The following is a 15,800-nucleotide window of genomic DNA, read 5'->3' as shown; positions in this document are numbered from 1 at the left end:
CACTTGTTTAAATCCACTTCAATCATTGTAGATGAAGGGGAAGAGACAGGTTAAAGAATATTTTTTTAGGCCTTGAGACAAGTGAGACATGGATTGTGTATGTGTACCATTCTGGGGGGGAATGGGCAAGACAAAAAATATTGAAGTGCCTTTGAATAGGGTATGGTAGTAGGTGCCAGGCGCACCGGTTTGAGTGTGTCAAGAATTATTGCAACACTGCTGGGTTTTTCACGCTCCACAGTTTCCCGTGTGTATCAAGAATGGTCCACCAACCAAAGGACATCCAGAAAACTTGAAACAACTGTGGGAAGTATTGGAGGCCACGTGGGCCATCATCCCTGTGAAACCTTGTGGAGTCCAAGACGCGATGAATTGAGGCTGTTCTGAGGGCAAAAGGGGCTGCAACTCAATATTAGGAAGGTGTTCCTAATGTTTTGTAGACTCAGTGTAGATTGAGTAACCTACTGTGTGTGTGTGCATGTGCGGAGTGTGTGCATGTGACTATTATTAAACTGTGTGACATATAGCAGGTACAGAGCGATAACCAGAAATAGGTGAGGCGTTGAGCCGACTACCGCTAGCAAACAAACACACAGCAACAGAGAGCGAGAGCGAGAGAGCGGCTGACAGAGAGAAAGAGACAGGGGAAATGAAGGAGACAGAGTGAGGGTTAAAGAGAGAAAGGAAGGAAGCGAGAGAGACAGAGATTTTGTCCTGGCCAGGTCACGTGGTCTGGAAAATCTTCTGGCCCTAACCATAAACCCCCTTTTCAGCATTCTACTGCATCTTCTTAGTGACTGATTGTGTATTCACGCTCCCGAGGCCAAAAGCATTATTACTGGAACAGGGGGATGGAGGATGGGTGTGGGGAGGGGAGGGGAGGGGAGGGGGGCGATGGCATAAAGCACTCTGGCAGATTGAACAGCAGTGGATGATCCATTGGCACAGTGACATGGACATCAGTAATGGAGGAGGCATACAGTGGAGTTAGGGTATGTTCAGCCGCCTGCTGTCCTTTTGTATCAACCCAATGGGATAATATACACATACTTAAAATAGTAGAAACTAGCCAACATATTGTTACTCAGTACTGAAATAACAGAGCTATGGTTCTTCTCTCCTCACAGGAATCTATCAAAGAAGTATCAACCCAAGAAGAACTCAAAAGAGGAGGAGGAGAACAAGTGAGTTTGAGACTTTGCGATGCGACCATTGCAAATCATTGATCGTTTTTTTCTTCTTCAATGAATGACACTATTTGAGCATGTTGTCATGACACATCAATTGCTCTGTCAGCCCCTCCTCTGACATCACTTTCTGTGACCTCTGACCTGTCAGGTACACGTCATGCCAGGCCTTCCTGTCGACACTGAATGAGCTGAACGACTACGCAGGTCAGCACGAAGTCATCGCTGAGAACCTGACCTCTCAGATCATCACAGAACTCTTGCGGTACCTCACGGAACTCAAGGCCGAGAGGAAATCGGTGAGACCACACTTCCTGTCTATATTCTGATGCCCTCCATGTACTGTATGTTATTTTCTATTCTGTTCGACTCTATTATTTTATACAGTATGTGATATCTATCTTCTATTTATTTGTACCCATCCATTGATCCATCCATCCATCTCTCTGGTCTGTCTCTCAGTAGACTGTCGGTCAGTGAAGAGGCGACTCCGGGATGCTGGCCTTCTAGGCAGAGTTGCAAAGAAAAAGCCATATCTCAGACTGGCCAATAAAAATAAAAGATTAAGATGGGCAAAAGAACACAGACACTGGACAGATATATGGCTTTTTCTTTGCAACTCTGCCTAGAAGGCCAGCATCCCGGAGTCGCCTCTTCACTGTTGACGTTGAGACTGGTGTTTTGCGGGTACTATTTAATGAAGCTGCCAGTTGAGGACTTGTGAGGCATCTGTTTCTCAAACTAAACACTCTAATGTACTTGTCTGCTTCCTCAGTTGTGCACCAGGGCCTCCCACTCCTCTTTCTATTCTGGTTAGAGCCAGTTTGTGCTGTTCTGTGAAGGGAGTAATACACAGCGTTGTACGAGATCTTCAGTTTCTTGGCAATTTATCGCATGGAATAGGCTTCATTTTTCAGAACAAGAATAGACTGACGAATTTCAGAAGAAAGTTCTTTGTTTCTGGCCATTTTGAGCCTGTAATCGAACCCACAAATGCTGAGGCCAGTTTTATTGCTTCTTTAATCAGGACAACAGTTTTCAGCTGTGCTAACATAATAGCAAAAGGGTTTTCTAATGATCAATTAGCCATTTAAAATGATACACTTGGATTAGCTAACACAATGTCCCATTGTAACACAGGAGTGATGGTTGCTGATAATGGGCCTCTGTACGCCTGTGTAGATATTCCATAAAAAATCTGCCGTTTCCAGCTACAATAGTCATTTACAACATTAACAATGTCTACACTATTTTAATGGACCAAAAAATGAGCTTTTCTTTCAAAAACAAGGACATTTCTAAGTGACCCCAAACTTTTGAACAGTAGTGTACATATGAAATTAGTAAAGCAGTATGTAAACATTATTAAAGTGACTTGTGTTCCATTATTAAAGTGACCAGTGATTCTATATCTATGTATATAAGGCAGCAGCCTCTAAGGTGCCTGGTTGAGTAACCGGTGGTAGCCGGCTAGTGATGGCTATTTAACTGTCTGATGGCCTTGAGATAGAAGCTGTTTTTCAGATGCCCTTGATTATCTTTTTGGCCTTCCTGTGACATCGGGTGCTGTAGGTGTCCTGGAGGGCAGTCAGTGTGCCCCCGTGATGGGTTGGGCAGACCGCACCACCCTCTGGAGAGCCCTGCGGTTGCGGGTTGTGCAGTTGCCGTACCATGCGGTGATACATCCCGACAGGATGCTCTCAAAAAGTTTGTGAGGGTCTTAGGGGCCAAGACAAATTTCTTCAGCCTACTGAGGTTGATGAGGCGCTGTTGCGCCTTCTTCACCACACTATCTGTGTGGGTGGACCATTTCAGATTGTCAGTGATATGTAGGCCGAGGACCTAGAAGCTTTTTACCTTCTCCACTGCGGTCCCGTCGATGTGGATAGGGGCGTGCTGCCTCTGCTGTTTCCTGAAGTCCACCATCAGCTCCTTGGTTTTGTTGACGTTGAGTGAGAGGTTATTTGCCTGGCACCACTCCGCCAAGGCCCTCACCTCCTCCCTGTAGGCTGTCTCGTCATTGTTGGTAATCAGGCCTACTACTGTTGTGTCGTCTGCAAACTTGATGATTGAGTTGGAGGAGTGCGTGGCCATGCACTCCCTGTTCATGGGTGAACAGGGAGTACAGGACAGGTCTGAGCACGCACCCTTGTGGGGCCCCTATGTTGAGGATCAGCGAAGTGGAGGTGTTGTTTCCTACCTTCACCACCTGAGGGCAACGGTTCACCATCTATGCATGGTTTCTGGTTTGGCTAGGTTTTAATAGTCAGAGCGGGAACAACATCCCCTATACACTTCCTGTTGAACTCAGTCACCGTGTCCATGTATATGTCAATGTTAATCTCAGAGGCTACCCGGAACATATCCCAGTCAGCGTGATCAAAACAAACTTGAAGCATGGATTCCGATTGGTCAGATCAATGTTGAGTAGACCTTAGCACAGGTACTTCCTGTTTGAGTTTCTGCCTATAGGAAGGGAGGAACAAAATGGAGTCGTGGTCTGATTTGCCGAAGTGAAGGCGGCGGAGGGCCTTGTAATCATCCCGGAAGGGGGAGTTACAGTTGTCGAGTGTTTTAGCAGCGCAGGTACTACAGTCAATGTTTGATACAACTTCGGTAGCATTTTCCTCAAATTTGCGTTGTTAAAATCCCCAGCTACAATAAATTCGGCCTCAGGATATGTGGCTTCCAGTTTGCACAAAGTCCAGTGTATTTCCTTGAGGGCCGTCGTGGTATCGGCTTGAGGGGGAATATACACTGCTGTGACTATAACCGAAGAGAATTCTCTTGGGAGGTAATATGGTCAGCATTTGATCGTGAGGTATTCTAGGTCAGGTGAACAAAAGTACTTGAGTTTATGTATGTTATCACAATCACACCATGAATAGTTAATCATGAAACATACACCACAGCCTTTCTTCTTCTCTGAGAGTTCTTTATTCCTGTATGCGCGATGTACTGAGAACCCAGCTGACAGTTTTTCCGGAGAGAGCCATGATTCCGTGAAATAGAGTATGTTATAGATGTCTCTCTGGAAGGAGATCCTCGCCCTGAGCTCGTCTACTTTATTGTCCAGAGACTGAACATTGCGGAATAATATACTCGGAAGTGGTGGATGGTGTGCACGCCTCCTGAGTCGGACTAGAAGCCCACTCCGAATACCTCTTCTTCGCCGCCGGCGTCTTGGAGCAGCCTCTATGATAAGTTCAATTGCCCTGGGGGGTATGAACAAAGGATCCAATATGGGAAAGTTGTATTTCTGGTCGTAATGCTGCTGAGTTACCGCCGCTCTGATATCCAAAAGTTATTTCCGGCTGTATGTAATAACACAAAAAAACCTTCTGGGCTAATAATGTAAGATATAACACACAAACAAACGAAATACTGCAAAGTTGTGTCACGATCGTCAATGGGAGAGAGAGAGGACCAAGGCGCAGCGTGTGGAAAATACATCTTCTCTTTATTAGAAGAAGGACAACGAAACAAAACAACAAACAGACGAACGTGAAGCTATCAAAGACTAAGTGCAAACATGCAACATAGACACAGACAATCACCCACAAAACCCCAATGCCTATGACTGCCTTAAATATGGCTCTTAATCAGAGACAATGAACCACAGCTGCCTCTAATTGAGAACCAATCTAGGCAGCCATAGACATAACTAGACAACTACACTTGACACTACAAAAACACATACATTCCCCATGTCACACCCTGACCTAACTAAAAAACATAAAGAAAACAAAGAATACTAAGGCCAGGGCGTGACAAGTTGCTTTGGATCTAGAAGCAGGGCTGTTGGCGCCATCTAATCTGGTTGTCTATTGGTCTATGTTTGCGGTCAGTCTTGCTCTTCTACACTACTTACCCTTAAACATACAGTTTATTTTATAGACAGTAAAACGTTCAAGCTTTATCCAGAAACCCAGACACACTTGCCCACAGGAAAGAGAGAGAGCGAGGCCTATCCTGTCCGCTTGCCCTATCCTGTACACTGAGGTCATAGTTGTGTCAAGATACTGTAGATACACAGCCAGCCGCCCAAAGACTGGCCATTGGGCCAACACATGACTCTATGGGTGTGTCCCAAATGGCACCCTATTCCCTATATAGTGCACTACTTTTGACCAAAGAGAATAGGTACCATTAGGGTTGCAGCCTATGACTCCTTTATATGGAACAAATCTTAGACTTCTCTATCATTTAGAGGTTATATTTCTCTTATAAACACCCTTTAAACACATTTGTCCTTCCCATTGTAAACATGCATTAACACAGTAGTAATATCTTAGTTAGGGTTCAAGGAAAACAAAATAGAGGCCACCTTTTAGACATTAGTTTTGGTCAGAGGCAAGGGGAAACTACTCAACTAGAAAAAGAGCAGTTTTTCAGAAAAACTGTCACGGCCCATCATGTCACGGAAGCTCTGCTAGGGAATACATCAGAGTTGAAAACTGTAAAGAGCTGCAGGTCGTCAGCTGGCTGACATGACCTTTCCCACTGACCTCTCTAAGCATGTGTCTACGCACCACACTGTCAAGGACAAGACACTGTATGCCCTCCCTCTTGAGCTTTCCTTAAAAGACCACAGCAGTAAAACAGGGAACCCTGAAGGACTATTGATTCAGCCATTTTTTTCCTAAAGCTCAGTTAGAACAACATAGAGCTTGCGAACACCGAGAGGGGGATTTCCAGGGAGCTCTTCTAACTGTCTCTGAGTTTGTTTGAAGAAGAATCCTCAGGCCCTCAGGGTTTGCCCTGGTCTGTAGGCTTTGGGTCTGGTTTGATCTAGCCGGGCTCGGCTCGGCCTGGGTCTGGCCTCAGGTCTGGGTCTCTGTCTATCTATTGTCTTGTCTTGTGTTTGGCCCCGCTCCCAAAAGATTGGCCCTCATGCACTAGAAATGTTCCCCTCAGACTGCCTGCAGGATGCTATTGCGACCGACCTACACACGCACGCACACTCGCGCACACCCTCCTTTTTTCTGCCTCCTCCGTCTCTCTGCTTTCCCCGGGGCAGTTTGCTCTCTTTTTTTATTCACCTTTCTTTTTTCCAGTCTTTAATTACATTTCTTACACATACACACTCGTCACCTGGTAGTCCGTCATCCATCTTCCTGCTCAATTTAATAACATTTGGCTACAATCACAATGTTGCCTTGAGGACTGCCAGTTAGCCTCGTATCTAACTCTAAACCAACAAATGCCCACATCCAGAGATAGTAGCCTCTCTGTAAGCCAACATTGAAGGGGCTTTTCCCTCCCTCATTCCATCCCATAGCTTTTGTCAGTTTATTGGTTTTAAGGACAGTAAATAGTTTTTATCGGCATGATAGAGATGAGTGATGTAACGTCTGCTTCCAAGTCACACTCTCAAACACATAGATCCCCTGAACGCAGCTCACTTTCCAGCCCACTTTCCAGCTCACACTCTCAAACAGATACAGTTGAAGTTGGAAGTTTACATACAATTAGGTTGGAGTCGTTAAAACTTGTTTTTTGACCACTCAACAAATTTTTTGTTAACAAACTATAGTTTTGGCAAGTCGGTTAGGACATCTACTTTGTGCATGACACATTTCCAACAATTGTTTACAGAGATGATTTAACTTATAGTTCACTGTATCACAATTCCAGTGGGTCAGAAGTTTACATACACTAAGTTGACTGTGCCTTTAAACAGCTTGGAAAATTCCAGAAAATGATGTCATGGCTTTAGAAGTTTCTGATAGGCTAATTGACATAATTTGAGTCAATTGGAGGTGTACCTGTGGATGTATTTCAAGGCCTACCTTCAAACTCAGTGCCTCTTTGGAGACATCATGGGAAAATCTAAAGAAATCAGCCAAGACATCAGGAAAAAAATGGTAGACATCCACAAGTCTGGTACCATGTTCATCTGTACAAACAGTACGCATGTATAAACACCATGGGACCACACAGCCATCATACCACTAAGGAAAGAGACACGTTCTGTCTCCTAGAAATGAACGTACTTTGGTGCGAAAAGTGAAAATCGATCCCAGAACAACAGCAAAGGACCTTGTGAAGATGCTGGAGGAAACAGGCACAAAAGTATCTATATCCACAGTAAAACAAGTCCTACGTAACCTGAAAGGCCGCTCAGCAAGGAAGAAGCTACTGCTCCAAAACCGCCATAAAAAGCCAGACTACGGTTTGCAAGTGCACATGGGGACAAAGATCGTACTTTTTGGAGAAATGTCCTCTGGTCTGATGAAACAAAAATATAACTGTTTGGCCATAATGACCATCGCTATGTTTGGAGGAAAAAGGGGGTGGCTTGCAAGCCGAAGAACACCATCCCAACCGTGAAGCACGGGGGTGGCAGCATCATGTTGTGGGGGTGTTTTGCTGCAGGAGGGACTGGTGCGCTTCACAAAATAGATGGCATTATGAGGGAGGAAAATTATGTGGATATATTGAAGCAAAATCTGAAGACATCAAATCAAATGTATTTATAAAGCCCTTCTTACATCAGCTGATATCTCAAAGTGCTGTACAGAAACACAGCCTAAAACCCCAAACAGCAAGCAATGCAGGTGTAGAAGCACGGTGGCTAAGAAAAACTCCCTAGAAAGGCCAAAACCTAGGAAGAAACCTAGAGAGGAACCAGGCTATGAGGGGTGGCCAGTCCTCTTCTGGCTGTGCCGGGTGGAGATTATAACAGAACATGGCCAAGATGTTCAAATGTTCATAAATGACCAGCATGGTCAAATAATAATAATCACAGTAGTTGTTGAGGGTGCAGCAAGTCAGCACCTCAGGAGTAAATGTCAGTTGGCTTTTCATAGCAGATCATTGAGAGTATCTCTACCGCTCCTGCTGTGTCTAGAGAGTTGAAAACAGCAGGTCTGGGACAGGTAGCACGTCCGGTGAACAGGTCAGGGTTCCATAGCCGCAGGCAGAACAGTTGAAACTGGAGCAGCAGCACGGCCAGGTGGACTGGGGACAGCAAGGAGTCATCATGCCAGGTAGTCCTGAGGCATGGTCCTAGGGCTCAGGTCCTCCGAGAGAGAGAAAGAAAGAGAGAAAGAGAGAATTAGCGAGAGCATACTTAAATTCACACAGGACACCGGATAAGACAGGAGAAGTACTCCAGATATAACAAACTGACCCTAGCCCCCCGACACATAAACTACTGCAGCATAAATACTGGAGTCTGAGACAGGAGGGGTCAGGAAACACTGTGGCCCCATCAGATGATACCCCCGGACAGGGCCAAACAGGAAGGATATAACCCCACCCACTTTGCCAAAGCACAGCCCCCACACCACTAGAGGGATATCATCAACCACCAACTTACCATCCTGAGACAAGGCCGAGTATAGCCCACAAAGATCTCCGCCACGGCACAACCCAAGGGGGGGCGCCAACCCAGACAGGAAGATCACGTCAGTGACTCAACCCACTCAAGTGACGCACCCCTCCTAGTCAGGAAGTTAAAGCTTGGTCGCAAATGGGTCTTCCAAGTGGACAATAACCCCAAGCATACTTCCAAAATTGTGGCAAAATGGCTTAAGGACAACAAAGTCAAGGTATTAGAGTCGCCATCACAAAGCCCTGACCTCAATCCCATAGAAAACGTGTGGGCAGAACTGAAAAAGCGTGTGCGAGCAAGGATCCTACAAACCTGACTCAGTTACACCAGCTCTGTCAGGAGGAATGGGCCAAAATTCACCCAACTTATTGTGGGAAGCTTGTGGAAGGCTACCCGAAACGTTTGACCCAAGTTAAACAATTTAAAGTCAATGCTACCAAGTACTAAGTGTTTGTAAACTTCTGACCCACTGGAAATTTGATGAAAGAAATAAAAGCTGAAATAAATCATTCTCTCAACTATTATTCTGACATTTCACATTTCACAGCTACAGTTTCCTATTATTCCCTCATTAACTAACCCTAAGTCAGTCATACCCTGGTTTATTGGCCCATAGAGACACTGTCTGGGGCTCAATTTTGGCTCTTTGTTCAATGTAGTCATTATTTCCTTATTGATAAGAATACTACAGCATTTGGAAGTGGCTGTTTGTTGTGCTAATCAGGTTGTTCGCTTGTTTGTGGAGTGCCGTAACCTGGCGGTCAGTCTGTTTTTAGCTCTGTCTAGCAGCCAACTTCCTAGTTGTTGTCATGCCAAACACGCAGCAGAAACAGACTGGAACAGGTTGTTGTACAGAGCACCTGTGTTGCGACGGTGTTGTTGAAAATAGAACGTTGTGTCTGTGCCTGACGATAGTACGCGAAGCCCGAGAGCTACACATGCTTATTCATGATTCATGAGCGGATCTGTGTCTGTTTACTAGTTTGCTTGTAGTAACATAGTATTGGCTATATGAAGCATCAGAAGAAGCAGTCTAGAATAGAAATAGGTGGCCTTCTTCGGAGAGACCCTCTATGCTAAGCGTTTGGCCCAGAGTAAGTAACCTAATATGTATAGATACGGGACTGTTATTTAGCTGTGAGAAAACAGGAATAAGCTCTGCCTCTCTCTTAATATTTGTGACACATGCAATCATCAACACAGTCATCAGTATCTCCTGTAGCCGTTTGTTTTGCTATAGAAACAGACTGATATCTGCAGACATAGACAGACAGAGGGATTATAGGATGGTTGAGTCACTCTTGTCTACGACTGTCCCCCCTGGGGGCTTACAGTGGCCTACTGGCCTTTCAGTGGGACAGCACAGCACAGAATGATGGGAGCATTAAATGAATACCCTAACCTCCATTAATTCCACAGTTATGGAGCTGGGTTTTGGACTGGAACCCCTCCCCCCTCCTCTCCCCCCTCCCCCCCTGCCTCCCTCCTCTTCATCCTCCTTCTCCTCCCATTTCTCCGTGTTTGAACCCTCAGAAAGCCCAGCTCTGGGGGACAGAGGGAGGCGGGGAAGGGGGCAGACGAGGTGAGAGGGGGGTCAGTCCTCCTCCTTCCCAGATGCTTCTGAGCTTACGGTATACAGCAGTCTCTCCACTGGGAGTCCGGCCAGGTGGGTCTGGTTTGTGTAAGTGGCTATATCCATCTTTATGGTCTTAGTGCTGTAGTAGGCCCCTAGAGGTAAGAAGAGTCACTGCCGCTTCAAAGTAGTTGCCGCACACGTACACCCTTCTACATTCAATTAGGCTAAATACATACATTGAAATATGTGTACACAGAGTTCATTGAGTCATGTAGAGTGGGAGATCTGAGCGACAAAATTTGAGTGAAGCATGCTGGTCTAGAACATTAATGCTGCCATAAAAGTCCATATCCAAGGGTGGATGCGGCTAGCCAGATGACAACACATGGTGTGTATAGAGCAGGCAGGGTTAATATGGGATGAGACGGCTAAGTCTCTGAGGCCTTAGTAGAGCTGCTGAGTTTATGCTGAGGAATCATTAAGATGGTCACTCAGCAACAACACACAGCCGGCCCTGAGTAGCAGACCTGGGTTCAAATACTATTTCAGGTATTTCAGTTACTCTTCAATACATTTCAAAACAGGTTTATTCAGATAGCTTTTATTTGAGAAAAAGAAGTAGTTGAATATTAAAATGCATTTGGAAAAACACTTGGAAAGTATTTTAAAATAGTAAAATACACCGACTCAAATATACTCCCATACTTTTAACCCAGGTATTTGAAAATAGTATTTTAAACCGTTTTTGAAAAATACGTTCAAGTATAATTTGGTTGACTATTTTGTTTTTTATAAATAACCATTCAAAGACTTAAATAAAAGTACTTGTTTTGGGCTATGTATTTGAAAATACTCAATACACAGAACAAAGTATTCAAATAACAAATACTCAAATACACATGTATTTGAACGCAGGTCTGCTGACTGTCCTCTATGGACCTCCATGCCCTGCCCCGCTCAGAAGGCTTTAGCTGCATGCTGTAGCCTAATAAGGGCCTGGAAAGACCTTGTAACGACTGTTAAACGCTGTCGAGAGCATCTGGAATTGCTGATTAGTTGGACTACTTGTAGATGTCCTGATGGGCTTCTGATGATATTTTAATGTATTTCTGTGTTGTTATATGAAGTGAACATGCTGGCAGTAGGGCTGGGACTAGATGATTAGTAAGCACACTTGTAGAGGTCTTGATGATGGGTCTCTGATGATTTTATCAAATTAATTGCCTGATCTGTTTAGGCCTATTTTGAGAAAAAAAACCTCGCTCTAGCAGTGCGTTTGGGGATTAGGAGGTTGCCCAGAAATTCTAACCAGACCACAATGTGACAACTGTCCACATAGGCCATAACATTTTAACAAAACCAACTGTTAGAGATGTGAAAAAATTATTTAAAAAAATCTGTTGAAAAACTAAAAGGGAAAAACAAAAGGGTCATAAATGTCCTTGGCTAGCTTGGCGAGGGATTACAGCTCTCATTCATCATTGGAAGACAGTGCAGCTGAGTCGTTGAGAGTGTTTTGTATCTGGAGCTGGTCTGGAGGCTGGGGCGGTCTGCTTTGCTCTGCCTGTTACATTCCTCTCCTGTTGTGTGGAAAGATAAATAAAAGCCAAAGAGAGGAGGTGGAAGAGGAGGGGAGCAGAAGGACGTGGATGAGGAGAGGCGAGGGGAGGGGTGGAGGACGTGGATGAGGAGAGGGGAGGGGAGGAGGAAGAGGAGGAGTGCCGAGGTCTCCTGTTGTCTCCCCCCAGACAGACCCAGACCCCAGTCATAAACGACTGCTCCTCACTGTAACTCTATACTGTCTGAAGTGTCCTTCAATGAGCTAAACACGAGGGGTAGTGTTTCGCTATGTTTTCATAGCGTCTGATATGTCTGTGTCTGTGCAGACACACTGGTGGATAAATTGGGGGTCTTTATATCCGCCAGTCAGAGTTAGTGTGTGTGTGTCTTCGATAAGGTTAGCTGCGCTCGGGTCACTAATTCTCCAGACCTGACAGTGAAAAATGTGCACCTGCGCACTGATCATAATAGCTGATGCCAGAGACACAGAGAACCCAATAATACACATCTGATCCTCTTGCCCGGTCCATCTATTCCACTCCAGTCCCACAGCTCCCACCATAATACATATCACTCAGAGAGAATGATGATTGGACTAATGAGCCTGGCATGGTGTGTGTGCATGTGTACACGTGAGAGAGAACCAGGGAGAGAATGTGTGTGTGTGTGCGTGTGTGTGAGAGAGAGACTTATTAATCATTTTTAAACCCCCTTTATCGGGTCAAGACCGTACAGTACAGGAATATTCAATCTGAAATCATGCACCACCGCGCTCATGTGTACCAGCGTGTGAGAAAAACAGAAGTTTGAGAGGGTTTAAGAGAACAACTCCAGATCCCACTGTCATTGTCAATGCCCCCCCCCCCCCCCCCCCCGAAGCTCCCATGCATGGATGAAACGGTTCCCAACCGATCTGTAGTAGGGAAAACTCCACCTTCAATCTTGCTGCCACTAACCCCTTGAGCAGATCCACCACATCCACAGACCCCTGTCTCTGTAAACATTTCTACTTGGTCTTCCAGATGGCTAGCTTCGCTACTGCTGACCCGAAAGTTGAGTAGGACTACTACAACCCTGTGCCTGAAACTGTCCTAGAAGGAACAGCCTGGAAGAGAAAAGCTCCCCCCTTGGCCGAAGACCAGCTGGTTAGCAGGGTAAACATCCCTATCATTCTTGGACACTGTATGAAGAGATGAGCTAACGGCTCAGAACAAAATGGACAAGCCTCTCCAACGCTTGGTTTTCGGTGCACCAGATGTCTATTGGTGGCTTTTGTCCAATGTATCCTCCATTGGAGGTCAGCTGTCCATTTGTCGATTGGCCGCTTGTATAGTGATCACCAACAGCCTTTTGGGGAAGTGCCTGAACCAAACAACTCAGCCCACCTCATTGACTTCACCCCTTCCACAGAATGTGCATTTACACATGTTGTGTACATCGCATTCTTTCCAACTGCCTTGAACTCCCCAGTTCTGGGGTCATGAATGACAGCAGCAGACCCTCACCCTCCTGCACTGCCCACGCAACAGCAGCAGTGACATTCAGGGTGGGGAGGACTCACTCTTGGCCCTCAGTCCAAAAAAAAAAAAAAATCTTGATAGATTGTTGGAAATGATCGGCTTAGATATGAGATATGATCTTGTATTCTGCACACAACAATGCTACAGGTCTACCATTTTTTTTTCTCAAAAGATCCAAAAGAAGAAAACACAAACAAACCAAGATGTTGTTGACTTCACCGTCGATAGAAAGTTGAGACGAACAGATGTTTGGGAACAATATAAAATATAAATCTAGCCATTTCTTCTTGCAAACTGTGTATGTTTGCTTGTCATATGAGAACAGGATTTCCTCCAATGTTCCAACTCATCTCTGCGTCAGACCACAGAATGTCCTCTCTCTCTCGCTCTCGCTCGCGCTCTCTCAAACTGGCATGGATCTAACCCTCAGAAGAACTAAAGAGATTGTGTGTGTGTGGTTCAGCGGGTTCACTAACAGCTATGCAGGGAGTATTTTTTGTAAGGTGAGTCTAAAATGTTGGTGTGTGAAAGAGGGAGAGAGAGTCTTTTCTTTTCTGTACCAGGAGCATAGTGGACAATTCCTTTGTCTGGGAGAAGAACACGTGTCCAAGTAAAGGGCTACCAACTGAACCCGGCATCACATGAGACACTTCATCTTACTGATCTTTTCAAAATCTCTTCTACCTGACTTGGACTCAACCCGCATTCTTAATCATTATCCCAAAATCTAGGCAACCAGCACAGATTTTGGAGAAAGTCAAGAACATGGTAATTTAGACTGAGGGGAATACAAGCCAAAGTGCATGTTTAGAACATTAATCAGCCTATCCATAATGCATGTTTCTCTGCCAGTCTCCCCTCCTCTGAATGTGAGAGCCTTCAGAGCTTCAGGTCATTGACCTGTTGAAATGCCAGCGGGCTCCTTGGCAGCCCCAAGCCCCGGCAGTCACATGTTGCTGTTCTGAAGAGTGGAGGAGAGGGGAAGGAGGAGGATAGGAGAAGGGGAGGCTATGTGGGAGGGGAGATAAGAGGGGTGTTCCCCTCCCCTGGTGTGGACCATACGTTCTGGATGGACCGGGGCCAAGTGGATCACTGCAAGGCAGTCCAGTCATTTTAAATGGCCAGATAGACTGGCAGACACTGAGAAGCACTGTCTGTAGACTATGTTGCCCATACAGATGCACATGTACAATCTTAGGAAAACAAAGGTGCTATCTAGAACCTAAAAGGGTTCTTTGGCTGTCCCCATAGGAGAACCCTTTGAAGACCTCCTTTTGGTTCCAGGTAGAACCCTTTTGGTTCCTTGTAGAACTCTTCCCACAGAGGAACCCTTGGAACCTTTTTGTTTATGTTTTAAGAGTGTAGTCTATGTTCTCATCAGACTAGACCTGCAGCATCTTTATTGCAGATGGGTCTGAATCAGAAACACGAGGCAGACTCTTTTTTGTTTTAGATGGTGCCCATGCCTCGTTAAGCTGTCCAGGTCAGAATCATACACTTAGAAAACTCGTTTTACTTTAGACTCGTTAATGTTTTCATATGGCGACCATGCATCGTATAGCCATACATCTCTGCCACATACTGTAGGACTATATATTCCATCACAGCCCTGTGTACAACAGTACTCAAGCATTGGTTGATCTCAAGAGTAGCTTGTTTGGGGAGGAGTGTTAGTGTCTCAGCCTGTGTCCCATATGGCACCCTATTCCCTATGAGCCCTGGTCAAAAGAAGTGCACTATATAAATGGAATAGGGCGCAATTTGGAACACAGCCTCGGTGTGGTTTGTTTATCTTTGATGTGATGGAAGAAGTGTTGATTTGAAACGACATGGAGAGTTGGCTGCCTTCCCCCTAAAACTCAGTCTCCGTTGCCTTTGCTTTCGTAAACTTCCCTCAGAAATGTTGTCATGGAGAAGCAAATATTTGCTTGACGGGAGAGAGTTGGACATTAACAATGTCACTTGATCCGGTCTTTTCAGTGTCTTGTGTCTTGTGAAATGACTTGCCGCCTGCCTCTCTGTGTGGCGACCTGAGGAAGTAAATATTATTCTGTCAGTTATGATAAATTTACGAACCTGTTTAAAGGGGAGTTTGGGGAGCGACCCTTTAGTATATTTTCAGTTGAAGAGCCGAGACACTTGACTACACCACTGGACTCCCCAATGCATTTTAAAGGGTAGGAAGCATGAGTTATTACTCACCAATGTAACACCACAGTGTGGTCAAAGATGTATTATCTTAGTTGTAGTCACGATCTGGTTACCTATAAGTACAAACATAGTTATGTTTTTGGTTTGTTACACATTTATACAACGTGTGGCTCTAATCCAGAATGCTGATTGGTTAAAACTGCATTCCAGCCAGTGTCTATTCCACAAGTTACCACCGGCTAAATCTATGAAGTTAAAATGCCTATTTACTCTGTTCCATCTGACTGCGCAATCTACTGTCCGATCAGCCCAGCCAGGCAATTTATAAACTTGATCTCCACTATAAAAAGCATCTTGTCACGTCTACTCCCGCTCCCCCTCTCCAGCCCTTGATGTTGCCAGTTTACTAATTATTACACACACCTGCCACCATCGTTACGCGCACCTGCGCCTCATGAGACTCACCT

At 45.2% G+C, this 15,800-nt stretch overlaps 1 protein-coding gene across 24 annotated transcripts in view; it reads left to right on the top strand.

Annotated features, from left to right (window-relative positions):
* Positions 1 to 15,800, top strand: part of LOC139552065 (formin-binding protein 1-like) — a 105,244-nt gene that overhangs the window by 50,558 nt on the left and 38,886 nt on the right. For all 24 annotated transcript variants that reach the window (XM_071363439.1, XM_071363460.1, XM_071363446.1 and 21 more), the window contains exons 3-4: positions 1,128 to 1,184; positions 1,339 to 1,486. In XM_071363439.1, the coding sequence (XP_071219540.1) occupies positions 1,128 to 1,184; positions 1,339 to 1,486 (205 nt within the window). The remainder of the gene's footprint in view (positions 1 to 1,127; positions 1,185 to 1,338; positions 1,487 to 15,800) is intronic.

The sequence above is a fragment of the Salvelinus alpinus genome, chromosome 24, assembly GCF_045679555.1.
Source record: "Salvelinus alpinus chromosome 24, SLU_Salpinus.1, whole genome shotgun sequence".
NCBI classification, from domain to species: Eukaryota; Metazoa; Chordata; class Actinopteri; order Salmoniformes; family Salmonidae; genus Salvelinus; species Salvelinus alpinus.
Note: the sequence above shows the minus strand (reverse complement) of the source record. Positions and strands in the feature narration are given on the sequence as shown.